We start from the raw sequence: 27,283 nt of genomic DNA, 5'->3' as shown, positions 1-27,283 counted from the left end.
GTTTTGAAGTTAGATTCATGTCTAAACCCACTAACCACTGATATAGCTGATCTTTATATTACATGAAATAAAGTGTTGATTCTTTGATTTATGTACAGTCGTGGACAAAAGTTTTGAGAATGACACAAATATTATTTTTCAAAGTCTGCTTGCGGCATGTTATGTAATTAATATGCAGTTCACCATTATCACCACAAAGTGACAGCACTAGCATTTGCATTATAATCTAGCTTTACGACATGTAACAAACCACTAGCTAAGTCTCATAACATCGAAGATGCATGCCTAGCACAAACTAGCGGTTCATTAAAACGACAGTAAAATCAAATCGCAAAATCTAATTGGATTGGTTGCATACACATAGTTAGCAGATGTTATTGCGGGGTGTAGCAAAATGCTTGTATTCCTAGTATGTTTCTTGATTGAAAGTAAGAGGTCAATACACCTGGATAAAATATAGTTGTGTTTTGAAGGAACCAGACAAAGAGCTAGGAGAGACAGATTGGTGAGTGGTGAGAGAGAGGTTGATAGCACAAAAGCTAACTTTTGATGTAAACAATGTGGACATAAAACATTGGACTCATATTCTAGCTACATTTAGTTTCGTTCTATTGTTGGCTGTCATGAGATAAAATAATCTATCTAGGGTTATTTGGTTATTTGCTGTGCCAGCCAAAGATACAGGCTGAGAGACTAGGATTGCGTAATGACTTGCATGTCAATTTCATAATAAATGTTGTGTTCTTCTAACAGTTGCTAAGACGAAACTCAGCTGTTATTGTTGCAAATTATATTATTTTGGATGTAGCAGTCAGGCTAGCTAGCATTCTAACTAGATACAGCAACAATGTTATGGTTAGCATAGCTAGTTAGCATCTACATTTTAAAAATGTGATTGTATTTACAGTTGATTGGTGACAATGCCATGAACATATATTCAGCATGACAGTCAGGCAAGCATTCTAATATATTTACAACCCAAAAGTAATGTGGAATCCACTCATAACTTATGATAAGCAATATATTTAGACTAAGCTTTGTCTGGGCTTGATAGCCAGCTAGCTAAGATAACTGTTGGCTAACTAGGCAAGAGCATTGCATCATGGGAGACAAAATGTACTCTGGGAATCATAGTATGCTGTAGACGAGGGCAATACAGCATCTTTAAAATGGAACTGTGCAGCATGATTAACAAAACTATAAAACATCAGAATGTGTATAAAATCTTACATTATTGCATATATACTAACAGCATAATAATTGGTTATAAAGTGGCGGAATTGTCCTTTAACGGCAAAGCATTAAAGGATTTGTGAGGCAAAAAAACAAAAACTTGTATGTGCTGTATTAGACATAGAAGAAAGCTAAAAATGTGCTCCCTCCCTCTTCCCTCCCTCCCTCCGGTCTGAAGTCTGGGTTGAAGGGAACAGAGCGAATGGGAAACTACAGATGTGACCGTCACAGCAGAAGACAGAGGATACTGAGCGTCTCTAATTCAATTTCTGGACTTTTTAATTCAATTCATCACAAGGTTTTGATTGAGAACAATAATGAGTAAAGGGAACGGGAAATCATCTTAATAAGCTGGTTATCTGGATGTGACAACACACACACACACACCTCTTTCTTTTCCTTGCCACTTCCAGAAATTAAAATATCGACATAATTTCCCACCACCCATGAATGCGTTTTCAAATTAGGAGTGTGTGTGTGTGAGGATATGAGTGTGTGTGGATTTGAGTGTGTGTGTGTGTGTGTGTGGGTGTGCGTGTGCGTGTGTCCATTCTTAGTATAAGCTATAGCAACTCCGTATTTATGAAGGATACGTCTATATTTTACAAGCACTAGGTGTTAGTTTGCTTTTCTTATCATCATGATTACCAGAGATAAATGTGAATTTCACATACAAAAACATTCTGTCAAAGAAAGATTATGAAGAATCAGACCACGGTACATTATAAAAGACTCCTGACCTACAAGGAACATTGTAAAGAAGGCCGTAATTTGGGTTTTAACTCAGCTAGAGGGCCACTCTATCACTGTGCCAGCAGTAAGTCCCCTCATCTCTCTCCCTGACATGCCTCCCTCCATGCCTACGCTGACTGGTCAACAGGAAAATCAAAAGCCCACCACCACATCAATCTTTCTCCTGGCAGCCTGGCCAGCCAGGCAGGGAGCTCAGCTCTAAAGGCTCACCGGCATCTTCAGGCACACTAACTAAACGGCAGCTCAGTGGTAGCTGCATTCTCAGTACAGATCGTTCACTGAGCAAAGAGCCTGCTGCCTGGTGGTGCCAGACTGGTACAGCTGGTGGTAAGGTCTTGTAAGGTAAAATAAAGTTCAAAATCACCTCATCTTTTACCTTCGTTTGTTTATGGTTTCAATTTTCTATAACACCACTGAATGTTGAGCTAAATTAAGACGATAAGTACAAAATACATTGGATGATCTACAAAGGCAGGGTATGATATTCCTGAAACAAACTGATCAACCTGCAGTAAAGTGGGTATGTAAGGTTGAGGGGGAGCAGAGTAATGTAAAGTATGATCAGTGAGATGAGATCTCCTCCCTGACTCACCACTCACCATTTGGACAGCAGGTCTCCCCAGGTCTCCAGGATCTTCTCAGCACACTCCTTTGACACGTCTCCCGAGCCACTCAGCAACGGCTCGTCATTGTCTGACAGAAGAGAATTTAAAACCACTTTATTGTCCACCTTGCAAAAAATAAACATGAGCTCTGCGACAGAGGGCGTGTCCCAAATGGCACCCTGTTCCCAGGACAGTGCACTACTTCTGATCAGGGCTGTGGTCAAACGTAGTGCACTTTACAGGGAATAGGGTGGCATTTGGGATGCATCCAGAGACTTGAAGGGTTGACATATCAAAGTAGTTGACCTGGGCTAAAGTACATAAACATACTGTATGTATAGCGACTTCCTAGACTGGTAAACACACAATCAGCCATGCCGAGAGACTAAACTATGGCACATAACAGGCTGGCTAGACAGGAGACAAACACAGCGCGGGGGGTACTGACATTGAGACAGACAAATAGACCTAGCTGTCACACATCAAGAATGGCATAATACATACTGTACAGGGAGAGACTACCACCCAATCCCAAACCGACCATTTCCTGTTCACTAGGGCACATTGTAGCAAAAATATTTTGTAACCAAAAAATGGTGCTGTTTTTGTTTGGGGGGGGTTCAGTTGTGTGGATTTGAGAGGATTGGATACACCCGTCTAATCCTCTCAGAACTTGACCAGTGTCTAGGGGTGTAGAGGAAATGAACAGTACATAGGCCGGGGGTAGAGGCTAGGGGTTCATTTAGGATGGAACTATAGAGACAGGAGGGCAACAACAACTATCCTTTATTCTTACTACCACATATTTAGCAGATTTAGCAGATTTTTTAAGGACACACTTGCAATGATTATGATATGTGGTTGTTTTACCTACTTTAGTAAGTCACTCTGGTGAATAATAGCGTCTACTAAATTACGGTTGAATACAATGTAAAATTTGGGTTGCTCAGACAGTCACCTTCCTCCTCATCATCCTCGGGAGGCGATGGCACCATGGAGCCGTGGGAGGAAGACTGCAGGATGTTGGGGCTGGCTGTGGTTTTCTTCCTCTCCCTCTCTGACTCACTCTCCAGGCTCAGCACCTCGTACAGGGTATCGTTGTTACTCTTACGCTCCATCTGGAGGAAGCAGGGTATAGAGTCACATACACACTTCCTGTCATGGATCGAAAAGCATTGGATTCGTGTCGTTGATACTGTTACGCAACATCTGGGAAGGGAGGAAAGGAATGGTGTTACATACAGGGTCAAGACAATAGGTGACCCACATTGACTAGCAGTTACATTGTTCAAGAAACTAAAAAAGAGCCCTCTCACAATTAATGTTGGGTTAACACAAATTAAGTCTAGACTAAAAAGTATGTTCAGTGTTGGTTCTCCATTGAGATTTTCAGGGAAACCGGGAGATGCCCATAATGTTTAAGTGTTTGGTCTTCCATGGTGTCTGTCTCACCTGTCTGAGTTTCAGCTAGGTCTCACCTGTCTGAGTTCAGGTAGAATGTCTGTCTCACCTGTCTGAGTTTCAGCTAGAAGGTCTCACCTGTCTGAGTTCAGGTAGAATGTCTGTCTCACCTGTCTGAGATTCAGCTAGACGCTCTCACATGTCTGAGTTTCAAGTAGAATGTCTGTCTCACCTGTCTGAGTTTCAGCTAGAAGGTCTCACCTGTCTGAGTTCAGGTAGAATGTCTGTCTCACCTGTCTGAGATTCAGCTAGACGCTCTCACATGTCTGAGTTTCAAGTAGAATGTCTGTCTCACCTGTCTGAGTTTCAGCTAGAAGGTCTCACCTGTCTGAGTTCAGGTAGAATGTCTGTCTCACCTGTCTGAGATTCAGCTAGACGCTCTCACATGTCTGAGTTTCAAGTAGAATGTCTGTCTCACCTGTCTGAGATTCAGCTAGAAGGTCTCACCTGTCTGAGTTCAAGTAGAATGTCTGTCTCACCTGTCTGAGTTTCAAGTAGAATGTCTGTCTCACATGTCTGAGTTTCAAGTAGAATGTCTGTCTCACCTGTCTGAGTTTCAAGTAGAATGTCTGTCTCACATGTCTGAGTTTCAAGTAGAATGTCTGTCTCACATGTCTGAGTTTCAAGTAGAATGTCTGTCTCACCTGTCTGAGTTTCAAGTAGAATGTCTGTCTCACATGTCTGAGTTTCAGCTAGAAGATCTGTCTCACATGTCTGAGTTTCAGCTAGAAGGTCTGTCTCACCTGTCTGAGATTCAGCTAGACGCTCTCACATGTCTGAGTTTCAAGTAGAATGTCTGTCTCACCTGTCTGAGTTTCAAGTAGAATGTCTGTCTCACCTGTCTGAGTTTCAAGTAGAATGTCTGTCTCACATGTCTGAGTTTCAAGTAGAATGTCTGTCTCACATGTCTGAGTTTCAAGTAGAATGTCTGTCTCACCTGTCTGAGTTTCAGCTAGAAGGTCTCACCTGTCTGAGTTCAGGTAGAATGTCTGTCTCACCTGTCTGAGATTCAGCTAGACGCTCTCACATGTCTGAGTTTCAAGTAGAATGTCTGTCTCACATGTCTGAGTTTCAAGTAGAATGTCTGTCTCACCTGTCTGAGTTTCAAGTAGAATGTCTGTCTCACATGTCTGAGTTTCAGCTAGAAGATCTGTCTCACATGTCTGAGTTTCAGCTAGAAGGTCTGTCTCACCTGTCTGAGATTCAGCTAGACGCTCTCACATGTCTGAGTTTCAAGTAGAATGTCTGTCTCACCTGTCTGAGTTTCAAGTAGAATGTCTGTCTCACCTGTCTGAGTTTCAAGTAGAATGTCTGTCTCACATGTCTGAGTTTCAAGTAGAATGTCTGTCTCACATGTCTGAGTTTCAAGTAGAATGTCTGTCTCACCTGTCTGAGTTTCAGCTAGAAGGTCTCACCTGTCTGAGTTCAGGTAGAATGTCTGTCTCACCTGTCTGAGATTCAGCTAGACGCTCTCACATGTCTGAGTTTCAAGTAGAATGTCTGTCTCACATGTCTGAGTTTCAAGTAGAATGTCTGTCTCACCTGTCTGAGATTCAGCTAGAAGGTCTCACCTGTCTGAGTTTCAAGTAGAATGTCTGTCTCACATGTCTGAGTTTCAAGTAGAATGTCTGTCTCACCTGTCTGAGTTTCAAGTAGAATGTCTGTCTCACATGTCTGAGTTTCAAGTAGAATGTCTGTCTCACCTGTCTGAGTTTCAAGTAGAATGTCTGTCTCACATGTCTGAGTTTCAGCTAGAAGATCTGTCTCACATGTCTGAGTTTCAGCTAGAAGGTCTGTCTCACCTGTCTGAGATTCAGCTAGACGCTCTCACATGTCTGAGTTTCAAGTAGAATGTCTGTCTCACCTGTCTGAGTTTCAAGTAGAATGTCTGTCTCACCTGTCTGAGTTTCAAGTAGAATGTCTGTCTCACATGTCTGAGTTTCAAGTAGAATGTCTGTCTCACATGTCTGAGTTTCAAGTAGAATGTCTGTCTCACCTGTCTGAGTTTCAGCTAGAAGGTCTCACCTGTCTGAGTTTCAAGTAGAATGTCTGTCTCACATGTCTGAGTTTCAAGTAGAATGTCTGTCTCACCTGTCTGAGATTCAGCTAGAAGGTCTCACCTGTCTGAGTTTCAAGTAGAATGTCTGTCTCACATGTCTGAGTTTCAAGTAGAATGTCTGTCTCACCTGTCTGAGTTACAAGTAGAATGTCTGTCTCACATGTCTGAGTTTCAGCTAGAAGGTCTCACCTGTCTGAGTTTCAAGTAGAATGTCTGTCTCACATGTCTGAGTTTCAAGTAGAATGTCTGTCTCACATGTCTGAGTTTCAAGTAGAATGTCTGTCTCACCTGTCTGAGTTTCAAGTAGAATGTCTGTCTCACCTGTCTGAGTTTCAAGTAGAATGTCTGTCTCACATGTCTGAGTTTCAAGTAGAATGTCTGTCTCACCTGTCTGAGTTTCAAGTAGAATGTCTGTCTCACATGTCTGAGTTTCAGCTAGAAGGTCTGTCATGTCTGAGTTTCAGCTAGAAGGTCTGTCTCACCTGTCTGAGTTTCAGGTAGTAGGTCTCGGTGTAGTTGCGTTTGCTGAAGGGCCAGAATAGCCTCTCGTTGGGAGAGCAGACTCTGACCCTGGTCTCCAGAAGGAAACGAACCGGCTCCTCCACCTCGGTGATCACCAGGTCCACCGCCGTCGTCATGTACATGAACTTATCTGTTGGACATGACCCATAACCGCCATTACTATATCTGTGGACGTGTACATTTACAGGAAAAATATAAGCACCCACCTAATTAGTGTTATACATTAACTTATATGTTGAACAATAACCCAATAACTGCCATTAATAGAAGCCTTACCAGAAACCTTACAGCTGTGGTCATGTAAATTGACACAACACTCATCAATTTAACCGTTAAAGTCGTGGACCTGTACAATAACTTAATAACACAAACTTCCTCAATATAACCCATATACAGTTGCTGTGGTCATAGGTATGAATTGGTAACAGGAACAGTGGTTAGCTATGTAAATGACATCAGCCAGACAGCCACAGTTGGCTACGAACCATCTGGGGGGCATCATCCTTAGAGTCCTGATCATACACAGACAGGAAGAATACCATGTTAACGTGGCACCACATAACCTGTGGACATATCATTGCGCGTTGGCCATCTGGCCTGCTGTACCTTTGGGTGTCTCCTCGTTAACAGCCTGGAACTGAGGTGTGTTGGGATTCCAGCTCCCTGTGATGATGTAGGACTTCCCATCAGAGGACTTCCCCATCGACTCCAGGTCAAGCAGGTGCATGTCACTGTTCTTCACGTTCTTTCCTGGACTCAGCAGGAGGCCGAAGCACCTGGAACACACACACACACACCGAAAACACAACATTATTTACCGTAGAGAAATAGCAGGCTCAGAACAGAAACATCCATCTCGTTCTCATGGCCCGACTGGGACACTTAAGCTCGGAAACAGACGGACATTAAACAGTGGTTGTTTATCAATTAGAAATGAATTACAGCTTGTTATGAATAGCTGAGAGACGTCCTGACTGAGAAGTCTCCGTGGTGGTGGGACTAAGGCTCCCAGTCCGATACAGTCTGTGCACCGTACACTGTGTCACGTCTGCGCAGCCTCTCTACCCGTGTGTGTGTGTGTGTGTGTGTGTGTGTTTGCGTGCGTGCACGTTACCTCTCTATGGCCAGCTCCTTATTAGACGTCTGTTGAACGTAGATGACGATCTTCTTGTCCATTCCCGGACGCAGCTTGAAGCTGTTCTTGTCTTTGTCTTTCGCCACAGCACTGGAAAAATAGAAACAGAAAAAGCTCTTACTCTAAAAATGATTTGGCTGGGATTTCAGTCAATGTGAAAGAGGGACTTGGGAGACCGCTTGCCCTGAAAACTTATACAGTAATGCCATATCGATGGAGATAATAAACCTCTCTTTGCATTTGTTTACGCAGTTCATTGATCTAATGGGATTATGCAAGCACTGAGAATGTTTCTGTTCTGAATAGTGAAATAGCAGTCAACCTGATCAAAGCATACTCTTTTTTTCCCCCCAAACACAAATCCTCCTCCCAAAAATATTTCAGAAATTACAAATAATTTATACATAGCATGCACTCAAGGCACATCGAGCAGGCTGTTAGAGCCACCACACTGGAGTTATGAGCTACTGAGATCATAAATAAATGCAGAATAAAATCTGTGGCATGCGGCTAGAGCATGGCACTTGCAATGCCAGGGTTGTGGGTTCAATTCCCACGGGGGACCAGTACGGAGAAAGAAAAAAAAAGTATGAAATGTATGCTTTAGGCGCTCTGGATAAAAACATCTACAAAATGAACAAAAATTATAATATAAGGGAAATACACGCCTAACGAAAACCGAAATGAGGTAATAAACACCATATAAGGGGAGGGAGACTGAACAGTACGACAGTCATTTTCAAGACTTCGCAACCACGACACTACTCTGATCTTTACAATATTTGCTGTGTACTGTAGATTACACCAATCAATTCTGGAATTCCTGGAGAAAACATCCTAATGACTTGCCTATTTGGCCCTGCTCGCGTGTGAATGCTGCGCTTAGATCTCAACATTCCATAAATAAGCAGCCCATGGCTTAATGAGGAGGAAATATGCCCATCTAAAAATAAGCAATGGCTTTTTAAACAACGAGTGTAGTATCTGGCCATTTGGGAGCTAGGGGAAGTTACTTGTTTGGTGGGAATTGGAAACCATCCCTATTAAAGTCTGAGGATCTGTTCTTTCCTTGCCTCCTCTCCTTAAATCACTCGGATCAGAAAGAACTGATGAGCTTTCACCATATTATTTTCACCGGTTACGTCTTTTCCAATAATTGCACATGAAGGGGAGGACACAAGAACAGGACAGATGTTTACGCAGTTGAGACTAAGCCTTAGAGGAACAGCCATGAGTGAGACGCTAAAGTTCTCTCTCATCTAAAATGAAACGCAACACAAGCTGATGATAACGGGTCCTCTCTGCCTCTGCTGAAGCGCATGATCACTCGCTTGGTTTCCATGCGGACATGTCCAGAGTCACCCTATGTGACAGTCAGTGACTAATATGAGGACCCCAACGTCCTCTCTGTGAGCAGAAAAGGGCTGTCTAATCTCCGGCACTGTGACGGATTCCTAGGAGGACGTGTCTGCCCGTCGGCGTCGGCCCGGGCCAGTGGCAGTCCGCTTGTGAATAAGCTTCTGTGGAGGAGGAGAACAGGCTGTTCTGCTGCTTGGGATGATAAATTAGAGGAAGCACGTGTCGACAATTCAAATAAATGCTCAGAAATAAAAAGACACCTGTAGCTATTTCTACTCTTCCCTTCTGCACTGAAGGGGCATCGTTCTTTCTGAGAGTGAGATTGAATAACATGGATTGAATTCGAGCGAATTCAGTTCATGTGTGTTTCGAGACGGGGAAAAGAGGCCTTTCAGATAGGCAACAAATAGACTTGAGGATGAGGCCGGGTGATGTTCGAATATGTACCATACCGAGAAAGCGGTAAAAGAGATCATCTGCATATATAACACATTCAGAGAGGACATTAATAAACACACAGTAGAGAAAGCATGTCCGAACAAGGCTGCAATGAACTATGTGTAAACGTACAACAAATAGACGATGCAGATGATAGCGCCGGTATACCATGCCGTTCATGACGGACCCCTGATGTACCAAACCTAGAGATGGAGGACGGTGGCTGTTGTGTACAGATCGGCAACGTGAATCGCGCGTTTGCAACGCACCGTACCGTACCTAAAGGTCCCTTTGCCATCATCCTCCTTGATCTCCAGGCTGACGGTGAAGGTGAAGACGTCGCTGTCTGGAGTCAGGGGTGGAGCCAAGCCCGAGAGGAGCGTCTTCTTGGTGGACCGCCTAAAGGCCGTGGCGAAGCTGTACAGTATCCTGCTGACCTGTGGCGTTTAAACACACACACACACACACACGAGCATAAACAAGAGCATGCACACACACAGAGAGAGAGACAGACAGACAGACACACACACACACACACACACACACACACACACACACACACACACACACACACCAAGGGATTGAAAATCAGTGACATACACATACTCACAGCTTTAGAGTCTTAGAAAGCTTTTCAGTTATTGGGCGACATGAAACAGTATAATTCTAGATAGGGCTCTGTTTACAGCGTGTGAGCTGAGCCGAATTTCTCCCTCTCGTTAGGTGATTCCCTAGGCCTTAGCGCATCACTGCACTGTAGATAAAACGAATGACTGTTACACTGGTTGAGTCATCTGCATCCACACAGTTTGGCAGTGTCACACACACGCGTACGCACACATGGACATCTTCTTACAATACGCATCATCTCCAAACTCTGCTCATAGTCTGTAGCGGACTGAAAACATCCACACAGTTTGGCTTCTCTTCTTACAATACGCATCATCTCCAAACTCTGCTCATAGTCGAGCGGTGAAAACACTTCTAGGAGATCGCAGTCTCACACACACACGCGCGTACGCACACATGGACACACACACACACACTTCTAGGAGGCCAATGTGTGTCACACACAAACCCCTGTGTCCCTTACGGAGAGCCAAGTCACAGTGGGGTGTGTGTGGAGGGCTATAAAGTGTGAATAAATATTTTGCTGTGCGACCAGGAGTTATATTTTGGGAGCAGAGTGCGCATGGGAAATAAATCTCCCAGATCATGTGAATACACACACACACAGTCAAAAGTTCTAGAACACCTACTCATTCAACGTTTTTTCTTAATTTTTTTCTACAATTGCAGAATCATGTAGAATAACATTCAAAACATTGAAATTACACATATGGAATCATGTAACCAAAACAGTGTTTGAGATTCATATTTGAGATTCTTCAAAATAATCACCCTTTGCCTTGATGACAGCTTTGCACACCATTGGCCTTCTCTTAACCAGCTTCATGAGGTAGTCACCTGGAATGCTTTTCAATTAACAGGTGTGCCTTGTTAAAAGTTAATTTGTGCAATTGCTTTCCTCCTTAATGAGTTTGAGTTGTGACATGGTAGAGGTGGTATACAGAAGACAGCCCTATTTGGTAAAATACCAAGTCCATATTACGGCAAGAACAGCTCAAATAAGCAAAGAGAAACAACAGTCCATCATTACTTTAATACATGAAGGTCAGTCAACATGGAAACATTTCAAGAACTTTAAAAGTTTGTTCGAGTGCAGTCGCAAAAACCATCAAGCACTATGATGAAACTGGCTCTCATGAGGACCGCCACAGGAAAGGAAGCAATGGACATTATACCGGTGGAAATCTGTCCTTTGGTCGAACTTGAGATTTTTGGTCCCAACTGCCGTGTGAGACGCGGAATAGGTGAACGGATGGTCTCCGCATGTGTGGTTCCCACTGTGAAGCATGGATAAGGTTGTGTCAGTGATTTATTTAGAATTCAAGGCACACTTAGCCAGCATGACTACCACAGCATTCTGCAGTGATATTCCATCCCATCTGGTTTGTGCTTAGTGGGACTATCATTTGTTTTTCAACAGGACAATGACCCAACACACCTCCAGGCTGTGTAAGGGCAATTTGACCAAGAAGGAGAGTGATGGAGTGCTACATCAGATGACTTGGCCTCCACAATCACCAGTCTTCAACCCAATTGAGATGGTTTGGGATGAGTTAGACCACAGAGTGAAAGAACAACAAGTGCTCAGCATGTGTGGGAACTCCTTCAAGACTGTTGGGAAAGCATTCCAGGTGAAGCTGGTTGAGAGAAGGCCAAGAGTGTGCAAAGCTGTCATCAAGGCAAAGGGTGGCTACTTTGAAGAATCTAAAATATATTTTGATTTGTTTAACAATTTTTTGGGTTACTACATGATTCCATTTGAGTTACTTCATAGTTTTGATGTCTTCACTATTATTCTACAATGTAGAAAAGACTGGTACTGTATATGATTTTTCCCTTCATTATTTTCCCCAAACCCTACCTCTCCTCCTCATTGGAGTAAAATAATGGACAATAATACCTATACATACTACATTTTACATTAGTTCTCTTTTTCTTTTACCCTTCAGCTATACTCAACCTCTCCCAACCATCTCTAAAAACCATCCAGTCTTGACTTCTACTTGCCATACACCTTTACTAAAAAGTATTGATCGACTGACCATGGTTTTTCAAGTCACCCAGCAGTGCTATTTGCAAAGATAGCTTTAAGTACATTTCTGAACCTGCGACCAAAAACAAGCTACATACAAGTGAGCTAATGGTTCGGTCTGTTCGCAGCAAAATCTGCAGAGCTGGGATGGTTGTATCCCCCATATAGCTAACATTCTATTGGTTGCAAGAATGTTGTATAATAATTTAAATTGAAAAGCTCTACGTTTTCAACCCAGTGTTTTGTGTATCAGTTCATAAACCCTGTGCCATGGAATCGGCACATCAAAAATCTCCTCAACTATTTTGCAAACTGTCCATTTTTTGGTCCTTAAATGCAACTGATATACTTTTTTTTATTTATCACATATTTATCTTTTACCAATTAAGGTCTTTCATACAGGGCCGTCAAACAAGTTCCTTACCATCTCCCCATTCCACTTGCCTCCTCCATTTTTGCGGTAATGATGCAATCAGTTGGTTGTAATTTTGAATAGAGCAAATATTTCTATATATTTTTGTTACCTGCATGTGTGGCATAACTTCCTCAGTTCTGTTTATGATATCATTAACAAAGATTATACCATTCTGTTTTTTTTAAATCAATTAGTAGTATATTTGAGATTAAACATAATATTTGTTCTGTCTTTTCTTGTGGATTAAACTGAAATTGTTTGAATGATATTTTGGAGATAATTTCATTTTCAAATAACCGAAAGTGAATGGTCGTAATCTGAAAAAATGGAAAAGCGCAATTGTGTAACATAGGGTGAGTCATTCTTATTAATCTGTTGGAGAACCCGTTTGGATTTACAGTGCATTCGGAAAGTATTCAGACAGCTTAACATTTTGTTACGTCATAGCCTAATTCTACAATTTATATAAACGTTTTTCCCCCTCATCAATTTACACACAATACCCCACAATGACAAAGCAAAAACAGATTTTTAGAAACATTTTTACATAAGTATTCAGACCCTTTACTCAGTACTTTCTTCAAGCATCTTTGGCAGCGATTACAGCCTTGAGTCCTCTTGAGACTTGAGAGTCCCGAAGCCACTCCTGCGTTGTCTTGGCTGTGTGCTTACGGTCGTTGTCCTGTTGGAAGGGGAACCTTCACCCCAGTCTGAGGTCCTGAGCGCTCTGGAGCTGGTTTTCTAGGATCTCTCTTATACGTTGCTCTGTTCATCTTTCCCTCGATCCTGACTAGTCTCTTCAGACCCTGCTGCTGAAAAACATCCCCACAGCATGATGCTGCCATCACCATGCTTCACCGTAGGGATGGTGCCAGGTTTCCTCCAGACGTGACACTTGGCATTCAGGCCAAAGAGTTCAATCTTGGTTTCATCAGACCAGAGAATTGTTTCTCATGGTCTGAGAGTCCTTCAGGTGCCTTTTCACAAACTCCAAGCAGGTTGTCATGTGCTGAGGAGTGGCTTCCAACTGGCCACTCTACCATAAAGGCCTGATTGGTGGACTGCTGCAGAGATGGTTGTCCTTCTAGAAGGTTCTCCCATCGCCACAGAAGAACTCTGGAGCTCTGTCAGAGTGACCATTTGGTTCTGGGTCACCTCCCTGACCAAGGCCCTTCTCCCCCCGATTGCTCAGTTTGGCCAGGAGGCCAGCTCTATCTAGGAAGAGGCCACTGTGTTCTTGGGGACATGCATTGCTGCAGAAATGTTTTTGGTACCCTTCGCCAGAACTGTGCCTCGACACAATCCTGTCTCGGGGCTCTACAGACAACTCCTTTGACCACATATTTATCTTCCTATAGCGCCTCAAATTCAGCTCTGGACCGTGAAGTCAGTTTCATTGCATTGTTTCATTGTTCGCCTTCTAATCAGGGACTGATTTAGACCTGGGACACGAGATGGGTGCAATGAATTATCAGGTAGAACAGAAAACCAGCAGGCTCCAGGCTTGGAGGGTAAGAGACCCCTGCTATAACGGACAGCCGGGACTGCATTTTACATCCATAAACCACGCCGTGGGCCTTTCTACTTGCGCATCCTTAACCATTTGTTTACACTTTGTTCAGTCATGTTACCTCATTGCCTAGCTGGCCAACAAGCTGGTAACTTTACCTGTATATCCAAATATTTGGGAGGCACAGAAAAAAAAACAGCCTCTTCAGGAGACCAATGATCATAGCAAAGAATTAATTATGGACCTCGTTGCATGTCATCATCCCAAACCTGGCGTTTTTAAAGAGAAATTAGTGCCTTTACACAATGCAGAAACCTACTCCACAAATGACTTAGTAATTACAATGACAGGTATTCATATGACCGCTAACTTTTACAATAAACTAATGGTCTTTACATCGTTACATATTCGTTTCTAGACACAGAACATGAGCCTCAAATGTCGTCAATACAGGCCGTAACTCAAACAATAAAAACGATTGTGCTTTCTAAATTTCATGGGGCGCTCCTAAAGTTGGGAGCACCAGTGGTAGCAATGAAAAATGTTCCTGTAGAGCCGTGTGTGCACGCGCGTTTGTGTGTGTGTATGTGTCATGGGAGGGAGGAGGTCCAGCCACCAGGCAGACATGGGGTGGTCTGTGTTCTGGGCTGTCTGGAAGATAGCAAGAAACATCTTTCTCCAAGGAAGGAAAAGGGGAAAATCAGGTCACTGCACACGGAGACTAAGGAGAGTGTATTTAGTAAGCAGTGTTGCAGTAAAATCTGGCCTTCCATGCTCTCGGCAAGGAAGACCAGCTCATTGTCTGGCTCATGTGCTCATGTGTCCCAAACAGCACCCTATTCCATATAGTGCCCTACTTTAAATAGGGTGCCATTTGGAATGCAAACTCTGTTATACACTATTATATAGGCCGAGGCCCGTTCAGGCAGAGAAGAGTACAGCAGAACAGCAGGCTAAGGCTGACTGACTAACTGCAGGCTAGACATGAGATATAAACACATGGGCATTGGGTACATCAGTGTCTGTACAGAGAGTGCAGCCCAGAGGGCCAGGATAGCGGGGTAAACAGCTCACACAGGGAGAGATATTTCACCTCAACATGAATGTTTGGGCATTGTGTGTGGGCAGCACGGAAGAGTTCAGCTGTGCTGTCAAAGTATAAGGGAGGCTCTGGTACTGTGTGATAAATGGAAGGAGCGCTGGCTCTCACCATCTGCACTGCTGTCAAATGTGGATGAAACTGTAGTGCGGTGATTGAAGACCCAGGCAGCACGGAGCTAAACAAAAGTCACAGGAATTGAAGGTGTGTGTGTGTGTGTGTGTGTGTGTGTGTGTGTGTGTGTGTGTGTGTGTGTGTGTCCTCACCGCCTCTTGGATCTCACAACGGAAGACATGGATGCGGAAGATCTCTGCGTTGTAATGACTCTCCGTGAAGGCGAAGCAGTCACTCTCTGGCGTGCTGTCGTGACCCCGCACACAGAACAGGATCTTGTAGATGGGGTAGCTGGCTATCTCTGTGCTTGTCTGGGGGTCCAGCAACCTGCAGAAAAAGAGTCAGGTCATATTATGGTTAAAGGGTAGCAAAGAAAACAATAACAAGATAGAGACATAATGGAGGTATTCAAACAGCGCGTCTCACAAAAGCACTCCCACTCTTCAGTCTGTGTTTGTTTAAAAGGTCCCGAACAGTCAAAATCATGTTTTTCATGAAATTGGATGATATTTGGATGAAATCAGATCAAAGTCTGATGACCAAAGTATGAAGAAAATGACTTGAGTGGGCGGGGAGCTTGGTGTTAGCTAGTTACCCCCTTAGCCAGGTCTTTCGGCCGACATGGAACAAAAGGGGGGGTGGGGAAGGGGCGTTTAAAATTCTGACAAGTTTGATCAAAAAGTTACTGGTCCCCTACCCCGTGCCAAACACGTGGATTCAGGAGGCGGGATTATTAAGGGGATAGGGTGACATCCCCATCTCATTTTAATACACCAATGGTAACATGATATTCTCTTACCTAATTGAAATAAGTGACGCCTGGTAACCAACATCGGAGAAGGTGTGTTTGCAGAGGGGAATGGTTTACATAGCTAGATAGCTGACCTACTAGCGCCAACATTTTACTGTAGGGTGTCAGCGAGTTTACACTATGTCTCTATGGAAAAGGTACTTCTATGTCTCCCCTTTCATCTGTGTCTGGTGTTAGCTAGTTACCGGCTAGCCAGGTCTTTCGGCCGGCATGGAACAAAAGGGGGGTCGTTTAAAACTCTGATGCAGATGTCATGTCAACAAATCCGTCGGTGCTGCTGTGAACTGCATCACGACAGACATGGCAAACGGGAGATTTTTTGTGCATCACTGATGCAATTTCAATGTTGTTGGAGTCGCTTTGTGTATCACCAAATGAGCTTGATCTGATTTTACTGCAACACTGCTTACTAAATACATTCAGGTTTCTAGACATGGGCGTTTCAAAGAGCTGTCAGTCAAGGTGAGCTCATGAATTGTAAGCTCCCCGCCCACACAGCCTGTATTCTCAAACTTCCTGGTTGCGAGAGAAAAATGACTTTTTCATTTAACATTTATACCCCCCCCCCAAAAAGTAATATATATATATATTTTATATATATATTCTTTTGCATTATGGGTGACATTTTAGTCACTCAAAATGCTATTTTACATGGGAATCAGAATAACTACTCGGGAGCTTTATGAGCTACAAACACGCACACAAATCTCTTTGGTTGGGTTTGTCAGTTTGTTTGTTAAGCGGTCCTGACCTGACGGTGCCCTCTGAGACTCCAGGCACAGACAGGGTGACGTCCAGGGGTAGCTGGCACTGCCCTCTGAGTATGGTCATCATACGGAGCGCTTCCACCTCACTGCGGGGAGCGTTGACCGAGGCACAGCCCAGGTAGGTCAGCTTATTGAAGACCACACTGTCCTCGTCTGGGATGGGCGTACTGGGGCTGCACTCCGATGACGACTCATCCCCTGTGGATGTCAAGGGTCATACAGAGAGGGTCTAGTGAGGGGGAGAGACAGCAGATCAAAGCGTAGCCCCTACCCCATAGGACATTGGCTATACGGAAGTGACATTTCTGCTCAGCCAATCAGAAGACAAGATTAAGCTATAACCATAGTTCTTACATCTGCCCAACCCTTTCAGATCTAGAGAAGTTCCTAAGGTGTAGGGTCCCAGAAGTTGATTTGGTATTCTTGCTTTGACTCACCGCGGTAAGATCGTTCATTCAGCTCACTCTCCTGCGCTGCAGATTGGACGGGTAGCACCATCTCAACTTTGGGCGGGGTGCCGAGGAGGTCAGGGCACGGTTGGGGCTCGGGTGGTGCTGCCATGGTGGGGGACAAAACATGGTCTACCCCGCCTGCCTGGTCCACACTGCCACCACTGGGGACGCCACCACCCAGCGCCTGCTCAGCCACAGAGGGGTCCATCAGAACATCCTCCAGCTCCTTCTGCAACTGCTGCTCACTGCCGTTCCCCACAATCTGTTGTCACACACACACACAGACGGATGGATAGGCACACACACACACACACACACACCGACGGTCGGACAAGCACATCGACACACACACAGTCGAACACACAGGCATTCACACACACAGACACACAAGGAATCCCAAAGCCCACACACACACACACAGACGAGCATAGGGTCAAAATACAAGGTTCATTATTCAGGCTACCTAAGAAACAGTTCATCAATCAATCTCAGTAACTTTTTCCTCTCCAACTTCAGGAATGGCTAGGTTGAAAATGTTATACTGATCTTGAGATTCTCTCCGAGTGACTGACAAGGGAATTTGAGAGGGAAAGCGACGTCTTCAACAGAGATAGTACTTCAAGTACAAAGTGATTAGATTAGTATGTGAATTTACGATTGTGAATGAATTAGATCACCACAGGAGGTGTTACAAGTTTCTAGAAACCGAACACTGGTCTGTTTGCTTACAAATTGTAGCCTCTTTCTAAGAGAAAGCACATTCGCCAAGTTCATTGAGCTGACAGATGCTAAGCAAAGGCGGACCATACAGGGAGAGGCAATATACTGCAAAGCAAACTAGTGAAGACTGCAAAGCACTGTTCCTCAGCCTCCAGCAGTAGCCTAACACTACACCACAACATACAGTGGCAAACAAGGGGCGTATTGAGCTGAGGAGGGGTGGGTGGGTGGCAGACTGGGAGTCTGGCCGTAAAGCCTCAAAAAACAGAACTAGGACAAGAACTTGCACCAAAACAACTGAGCTAGCTACCTCATCACAAGACAAGCTAGGTGGGCATCAAATCATTCAACAGCCAACCCGAAAACACTTAAGAGCACCACAGAACAGATACAGTGTCACCACAGAATCACAGCACAGAAGGGGAGAGGACGAGGGAGAGAGAGAGAGAGAGAGAGAAACTGACCTTAAAGCTGACCCCTTCCTCAGAAATCACCTGCGTAATAAACAACACATTTAGACAGCCTGCGCTACTCCCCTCTTCAACTACCTTGTGTGGGCTTGGGGGAGAAGTACGTGTAAGAATAGCCAAGAGAGTTATTTCGTTTTTCGAATCAATTCTAATTACGGTTGTTAATGTACATGGGGGTGAGGTGTACAGTTTCCGTGAGGCTAGTCTAAATATCGTCTTGTACCTCAACTGAAGGCAATTGAGTGGCTTAACTTGTTGGGTAAAGTCATTTCAGCAGTCCACTATCACCACCTGCTGGTGTCTTTTGAGCACTACCTCATCAGGAGGAAGTACAGTGTGGGGGTGTATAGAGGCACCAGATAAAGTACAACATGGATGGGTAAACTAACATGTTATTTATATATCTTGGTTTTTTTTTGTTAATGTTTCGTTTTCACATTAGCGGGAACAAATACACAGGAGGATGACAGAATGACTTGAGACTGAAGGAACATACAATCGACAGTCTAACAACCTGTACAGCGAGAGTGTTTGTTAGCATGGAGAGAGAGAGATCAAAAGAGGGGGAGAGAAAAGAAAAATGGGGGAAAAGAGAGATAAGGGTGGGGGGGGTGAAATACTTAAATGGACAATAATTCCCCCACCCAGCCAGCCAGCCCACAGGCAGCTGAGCACCACAGGGTGAATGGTACGGAGGGGAATGTGCCAGGGACCTCACTATACAATATTATCACAATACTTTAGGTGTCGATACGATATGTATTGCGATTCCCACAATTCTATATGTATTTCGATTCCCACAATTCTATATGTATTGCGATTCGATAATATGATTTTATTGCGATTCGATGTTCCAAACATGTTGCTCACCAATATGTACAGCAGAGGGACAAGAGAGAGCCACGAGAAAACGAGTCCTGATCAGTCATGGAAATAAAATGTAAAAAGTGCTGAAAACAAATTGTCTCCCTAGTTATTAAAAAGAAGATGGAGACAACACGCCATGAAGTAAAACAAATACTGGCGTTTTGGTGCAGGTACAGCCAACTAGTGCAAAAATAATACTGCGATATTGTCAAAACGATACATCGTCAAAAGTAATACCCTGATATGTAACCGGATCGATCACCCCCCCCATCACTAGTGAATGGCCCAGATAGAGGGGAGTGAGAGCCGGACTGTCTTGCCCGTGTAACCTGACCCCATACGAGAGACACAGCTCAATCCTCCTGACAGCCTACAGCATATTCGTGATTATTTACAGTAAAAAAATGGAAATTTTAAAAAAAGAGCATGGAATGGGTTTCTTAATCAGATGATTAGTTGCAGTATGTGAGTGATTGCCTTGGAAGGGGGATGACACGAGATTGATTCCCTGGTCACTTAACATCAGTGGTGAGAGAAGGCAGACGTGTCTGCTGCTAGTATGATGATTCTCCACTGATGCGGTTACCTTCCAATGACCCACCGACGACTGAGGCCGTGGTAATTCAGGTGAGTTGACTACAAAGAAATCAAGCCGATCGAGAGAGTCACACACCTGTCCCGATTCGCTCCCTATTCCTTCTCCTTTGGCTTGAACCCTCTCTTTGTTTGCATTTTGCCGATCTGCAAGGGGCAGGACGAGCCTCAGCAATATGGTGGAAGGAACCTCCATCACAACATTGCTTACAACCTTAAACCTATCCAAGCACTTTAGATCTGCCGTGCAAACATCATATGGTTAGGGGCTTAGGGCCCAGGTGAAGGGGAAGGGAGAGAGTGAATTGGGGAACTCGACCAGATGTCAGAGTTCTGTTTACTCTGCCAGGCACTCTTTATTTCGTCTTACCTTCAGTCCGGTCTTTTCGTCATCGCTACCGTTATTAGTGGAGGAGCCTGGGGTGTCGTCCAGCCGCGACACCAGCACAAAGTCCTCACTGTTCAGGGTGAACACGGAGTCGGACGACACGCTAATTTTCCCCACCGAGGCCTTGTCCTCCATGACAGCTAAACCAAGCCAGGCTCATGAATGGAGGGGGAAATGAGTAAAATCACCTAGAAAAGGAAAAACAAAAATAAAAAAGGTCATGATGAAATGAGGCCGTGCTTTTTTAAATTTAACGCGTAGTCGTCTCAAGAAAAAATGATAGGGGCATTATCTGGGAAAGTATCAAGGACTCCTACAGGGAGGCTAGGTTGAGCGTGTGCAGTTACAACTAACCACCAGAGGGAGGAAACACACAGCTAGTTCTGTTGACAGAGAAAAGGGGAAAGAGTTTTTTGAGAGAGAGCAGAGTGAGAATAGAATGGAATGAGAATAGAATAGAGTGAGAATGGGAATAGAATAGAGTGAGAATAGAATAGAGTGAGAATGGGAATAGAATAGAGTGAGAATAGAAGAGTGACAATGGGAATAGAATAGAGTGAGAATAGAATAGAATAGAGTGAGAATAGAATAGAGTGAGAATGGGAATATAATAGAATGAGAATAGAGAAGAGAGATGTAAAATAATCCCTTCCATATTTTGCATTGGAAGTTGTGTCTTATTCATTTCAGTAAACAGAGAATCTAAAACATATCATCAGCAAAGTAAGAGAATGCAAGGTAAAGCCACAGTGATGCCAAAATCAAATGTCATAAAATACAATGTCCTTTAGATGTGTGGATGGATATGAGGGAGCTGAGCAGTCAGAAACATCCCCACTATCACTCTAGTGTATTTCATGGAGAATACACCTCCAGTAGGTAGCCTCCATCATCTCCATGGCAATATGCAAACAAGAAACTAAAAATCACGCCTATTATTAGGCCTACAGTACACACACTGACTGTTGTTCGCCTCCATCTCAACGCAGCTCTGCTCTACATCCTTGTCATATGCATCCCCTGAAGCAGTTTACATGATCCCACAAGATTCCGCTGACTCCCATCACAACTGGGCTGCACGACTAGGCTATGTGACTGTAATGTAGTTTAACCAATAAAACATCTTCACTTTACTGAGCAGTAGGAAATGATTTTCCCAAATAATGTTCAAAACCGGGCTCATTTACAGTCTAATTTTCGAAGAAGAAAAAAATAACCTGGCAGTTTCTCTTCCCAGCTCCCCAGTGAACTGAACCACCATTTTGATTCCTCGGAGTCAAGGAGCTAAGAACATTTACAGGAAGAGAACAGAGGGAAACAGAGCAGAGAAAGAGAAGGGAGGTGACAATGTGTGTAACAGGAAGAAAAGTGCAACACAAGGTTTTGGCAGAGGATCAAGAACCGTACAGGAGGCTATTTTTGGATCCTTCCCCTTCCCAACAATGGAGTACTAAGAGGAACAGACATGGGAGCAGTTCACACAATAGCAATGGCTCAGTGCTTCACAGTATGTCAATAACACACACTTCAAGAGTGATTACTCACGAAACCAGGCCGAAAAAATACCATGATTTGGGCCATAATTACATACATAATTTAATCCATAGAATAGTATTTTGGAGGAAGGATTGTTGACATATATTTGACATTTGTATCAAAGTATAAGAAAATCATCAATAAAAGTTAGCATATTTATTACATTGAGGCCATACACAGGCCTCCTTAAAGACTACATTATGTTTCATCTGTAGGTGCTACAAAGCTTTACTGCTTGCTCTGTTGATTTCAATCAAATAAAAAAATACATCCATTAATGAATATTGGCAAAAATACACACTAATATTGAAAATGCACCATTTTTAATTTGGCTACTTTTTCAATATATTGTTGAACATAATATACTCTTGGGGCATATCAAAGATCCATAGTGGGATCTCAGTTTTAAAATTATGGCAATTTTTCCCAGAGAAATTGGTATGTATATTAGGCAACGTAACCAATCACAGCCCTACTTTACTTGCATCATTGCACATCCTGAAAATCACCAGCAGAGGTCGACCATTTTGAATCCATTTTCACATTCACTCTGTTGGTAGTGCTTACAAATTGGATCATAACTCTAAAAGTAGCAGAGATACCACTCTGGAACTTTGATATGACCATATAGTAAATGGTGGTCCTATAAAATCCGCACTGCGGAGAACGCAAACGGAATCCTGGAATCCAGACATTAAAACAGAGTTCAACAATATTTTTTTTAAGTATTGAACTTATTAGAACATTCATTAATTTGCCGAAGATTATCATGAGACATGAACAAAATCAGTGACTAGTATTTTCCTTTGACTTCTCTGTTGAGGAAACAGCACATGAACGCTAGAACTTTGTGTAGCCGTTAGCGATGAAGCTAATGTAATGACAACCGCCTTCTGGCAAAAGGGATTCCCCCCCCCCAAAAAACTGCCTATGACTGCCTGGCAGAATGATATCATGATATTATTCAAAACAATCCAGTGGCCATTTGTTTCTGAAAACTGCAATCACATGAGCACTACAGAAACATTAATAGCCAATGGTCAATTGCTGGTGCACACTTCAATTAAAGGGTAACAAGACCTCTAAAAGTGGTTTCCTGATGTGGTTGAAGCACTGTGGACTTACAACATTCAATTTTTGATTTTTCTATTTAGAAAAATGGGGATCTTGAGAGTGAAAGACGTAAAAACAAAACTGGGAAAAACAGAAACCTGGAAAAACATAACTGAGAAAAATTAATTTGAGAAAAAAACTGAATCAGGCAACAACAAAAAAATCAGATTTTATAAAACAGATATAAATGTAGTATCATGTAGTAACCAAAAAAAGTGTTCAACAAAACAAAATATATTTGAGATTTGAGATTCTTCTAAGTAGCCACCCTTTGCCTTGATGACAGCTTTGCACACTCTTGGCATTCTCTCAACCAGCTTCATGAGGTAGTCACCTGGAATGCATTTAAATTAACAGGTGTGCTTGTTAAAAGTTCATTTATGGAATCTCTTTCCTTCTTAATGCGTTTGAGCCAATCAATTGTGTTGTGACAAGGTAGGGTTGGTATACAGAAGATACCCCTATTTGGTAAAAGACCAAGTCCATATTATGGCAAGAACAGCTCAAAAAAGCAAAGAGAAACGACAGTCCATAATTACATTAAGACACAAAGGTCAGTCAATGCGGGAAAATAAGAACTTTAAAAATGTCTTCAAGTGCAGTCACAAAATCCATCAAGCGCAATGATGAAACTGGCTCTCATGAGGACCGTCAAAGGAAAGGAAGACACAGAGTTACCTCAGCTGCAAGAGGCTAAGTTCAGAGTTACCAGCCTCAGAAATTGCAGCCCAATTAAATGCTTCACATAGTTCAAGTAACAGACACATTTCAACATCAACTGTTCATGTGTGAATCAGGCCTTCAAGATAAAATTGCTGTAAAGAAACCACTACTAAAGGACACCAATTAGAAGAAGAGACTTGATTGGGCCAAGAAACACAAGCAATGAACATTACCCCGGCTGAAATCTGTCCTTTGTTCTGATGAGTTCCAACCGCCGTGTCTTTGTGAGATCCAGAGTAGGTGAACGGATGATCTCCGCATGTGTGGTTCCCACTGTGAAGCAGGAGGTGTGGGGGTGCTTTGCTGGGGACACTGTCTGTGATGTATTTAGAATTCAAGGCCCACATTCAAGGCTACCACAGCATTCTGCAGCGATATGCCATGCCATCTGGTTTGCGCTTAGTGGGACTGTTATTTGTTTTTCAACAGGACAATGACCCAACGCACCGCCAGGCTTTGTAAGGGCTATTTGACCAAGAAGGAGAGTGAAGAGTGCTGCATCAGGTGACCTGGCCTCCGCAATCACCTGACCTCAACCTAAATGAGACGGTTTGCAATGCAAAGCAGCCAACAAGTGCTCAGCATACAGTATGTGGGAACTCCTTCAAGACTGTTGGAAAAGCATTCCAGGTGAAGCAGTTTTTTTTTATTTTTTTATTTTTTTTATTTTACCTTTATTTAACCGGGCAAGTCCGTTAAGAACATATTCTTATTTTCAATGACGGCCTGGGAACAGTGGGTTAACTGCCTGTTCAGGGGCAGAACGACAGATTTGTACCTTGTCAGCTCAGGGGTTTGAACTCGCAACCTTCCGGTTACTAGTCCAACGCTCTAACCACTAGGCTACGCTGCCGCTCCTCATTGAGAGAATGCCCAAGAGTGTGCAAAGCTGTGGGTGGCGACTTTGAAAAATCTACTACATGATTCCATGTGTGTTATTTCATAGTTTTGATGTCTTCACTACACATTTTTATATTTTAAATAGTTATGTTAAAAACATTATTCCTTTAAATATATTATAGAGCAAGCAGTAAAGCTTCAAATGACAATTTGTTTGTAGCACCTACAAATAAAATAAAAAGTTTCTTAGAGAGTCTTAAAGGGAGGCCTGGATGAGGCCAAAATGTCATAAAAACGCCAACTTTGATGAATTATTTCTCAATTATGATTTTAGATACAAATGTCAAATATATGTCAACAATCATTCCTCTAAATGACCATTCTATAGATCAAATGTCCCAAACCATTACATTTTTTCCCCCCGGGTTTTGTGGGGCATCTCAATTCAATTTAAGGGGCTTTATTGAAATGGGAAACATATGTTTACATTGCCAAAGCAAGTGAAATAGATAATAAACAACAGTGGGCCACCACTGTTTCCACCTCATTTTGTGGGCAGTGTGCACATAGCCTTTTGCAGCTTTTCTCAATAGCATGGCTATGCTCACTGAGTCTGTACATAGTGAAAGATTACATTTTGGGTCAGTCACAGTGGTCAGGTATTCTGCCACTGTGTACTCTCTGTTTAGGGCCAAATAGCATTCTAGTTTGCTCTGTTTTTTTGTAAATTCTTTCCAATGTGTGAAGTAATTACCTTTTGTTTTCTCATGATTTGGTTGGGTCCAATTGTTGTGTTGCTGTCCTGTGGCTCTGTGGGGTGTGTTTGTGAACAGAGCCCCAGGACCAGCTTGCTCTTCTCCAGGTTCATCTCTCTGTAGGTGATGGCTTTGTTATGGAAGGTTTGGGAATCGCTTCCTTTTAGGTGGTTGTAGAATTTAACAGCTCCTTTCTGGATTTTGATCATTAGCGGATATCGGCCTAATTCTTCTCTGCAATGCATTATTTGGTGTTTTACATTGTACAAGGAGGATATGTTTGCATAATTTGGCTCTGGCCAATAACAGCTCAAAGATAGAGTGTGGGATTATTAAAGGATTTACTTGCCAAATGGCAGTCAAGCATCTACCATCAAGTCACCAGAATAAGATCTATATTTTTTGGAAATGAGCATCAAGTTCATCACTGAGCACTTTTAACACCCTGTGAAATTCATCGTAACTTATTTCATCTGGAGTCTAATAAACTGCATGGTTTCCCGAGCTGTAGGGTGAGGACCACACAACATATCGTGCGATTCCAGGTTTACACTGGATCTTTCCCTTTCAACGCGATTTGATGCGGATCTAGATACAGTGCCTTCAGAAATAATTTACACCCCTTGACTATTTCCACATTGTGTTGTGTTACAAAGTCGGATTAAAATGGATTTAATCGTCTTTTTGTTTGTCAACAATCTACACAAAATACTCTGTCAAAAAATAAATGAAAAATAAAACAAATATATCTTGATTAGATAAGTATTCAAACTCAATACGTTAGAATTGCCTTAGGCTGCGATTACAGCTGTGAGTCTTTCTGGGTAAGTCTCAAAGAGTTGTCTACACCTGGATTGTGCAACATTTGCCCATTATTCTTTTCAAAAATCTGTCAAATTGGTTGTTGATCATTGCTAGACAACCATTTTCAGGTCTTGCATAGATTGTCAAGCAGATTTCCGTTAAAACTATAACTCCGCCACTCAGGAACACAGTCATCTTGGTAAGCAACTACAGTGTAGATTTGACCGTGATTTAAGTTATTGACCTGCTGAAAGGTGAATTCATCTCCCCGTGTCTGGTGGAAAGCAGACTGAACCAGGTTTTCCTCTACGATTGTACCTGTGCTTAGCTCCATTCCATTTATTTTTTTATCCTGAAAATCTCCCTAGTTCTAAATGACTACAAGCATACCCATAACATGATGCAGCCACTACTATGCTTGAAATTGTGGAGTGGTACTCAGTAATGTGCTGTATTGAATTTGCCCCAAACATAACATTTTGTATTCAGGACAAAAAGTGAATTGCTTTGCCACAATATTTTGCAGTATTACTTTAGTGGCTTGTTGCAAACAGGGTCCATGTTTTGGAATATTTGTATTCTATTCAGGCTTCCTTCCTTTTCACTCTGTCAATAAGGTTAGTATTGTGGAATAACTACAATGTTGTTGATCCATCCTCAGTTGTCTCCTACTCACAGCCATTAAACTCTGTAACTGTTTTAAAGTCACCATTGGCCTCATGATGAAATCTCTGAGCAGTTTCCTTCTCCAGCTACTGAGTTAGGAAGGACGCCCGTGTCTTCGTAGTGACTGGTGGTATTGATACACCATCCAAAGTGTAATTAATAACTTCACCATGCTCAAAGGGATATTCGATGCCTGCCTGCCTGCCCCCCTCAATTTTATCCATTATAAAGTCAGCCTGTAACACAACAAAATGTGGAAAAAGTCAAGGGGTGTGAATACTTCCTGAAGGCACTGGGCTCCAATACGATACCGGAAAGATACATTTTAGTTTCAAATTATTGCGATTCAGTTTGATTGAGAAATCTACTGGATCCATATGTATTGGGTGCATATAACCAATTTGGGTGTCCC

The 27,283-nt window shown here is 42.8% G+C and overlaps 1 protein-coding gene across 10 annotated transcripts in view; it reads right to left on the bottom strand.

The window, feature by feature from the left end:
• Positions 1-27,283, bottom strand: part of LOC118387911 (rab GTPase-activating protein 1) — a 137,555-nt gene that overhangs the window by 95,712 nt on the left and 14,560 nt on the right. The window contains exons 1-12 of one of the 10 annotated variants that reach the window (XM_052525958.1): positions 21,652-21,671; positions 20,417-20,622; positions 18,580-18,609; positions 17,381-17,657; positions 16,928-17,141; positions 15,518-15,692; positions 9,845-10,002; positions 7,748-7,858; positions 7,240-7,409; positions 6,594-6,763; positions 3,550-3,709; positions 2,586-2,679 (exon numbers count right to left, since the gene is read on the bottom strand). In XM_052525958.1, coding sequence (XP_052381918.1) covers positions 2,586-2,679; positions 3,550-3,709; positions 6,594-6,763; positions 7,240-7,409; positions 7,748-7,858; positions 9,845-10,002; positions 15,518-15,692; positions 16,928-17,141; positions 17,381-17,657; positions 18,580-18,609; positions 20,417-20,569 — 1,712 coding nt within the window. In that variant the 5' untranslated portion in view covers positions 20,570-20,622; positions 21,652-21,671. Of the gene's footprint in view, positions 1-2,585; positions 2,680-3,549; positions 3,710-4,043; positions 4,053-4,101; positions 4,111-4,224; positions 4,234-4,347; positions 4,357-4,989; positions 4,999-5,438; positions 5,448-6,048; positions 6,058-6,593; positions 6,764-7,239; positions 7,410-7,747; positions 7,859-9,844; positions 10,003-15,517; positions 15,693-16,927; positions 17,142-17,380; positions 17,658-18,579; positions 18,610-20,416; positions 20,623-21,651; positions 21,672-27,283 lie in introns of those variants that run through there. The other 9 variants (XM_052525957.1, XM_052525959.1, XM_052525960.1 and 6 more) reach the window with 9 other exon arrangements.

This window comes from Oncorhynchus keta, chromosome 9 (assembly GCF_023373465.1).
Source record: "Oncorhynchus keta strain PuntledgeMale-10-30-2019 chromosome 9, Oket_V2, whole genome shotgun sequence".
NCBI classification, from domain to species: Eukaryota; Metazoa; Chordata; class Actinopteri; order Salmoniformes; family Salmonidae; genus Oncorhynchus; species Oncorhynchus keta.
The sequence above is the reverse complement of the archived record's forward strand: the minus strand, read 5'-3'. Positions and strand labels throughout refer to the sequence as shown.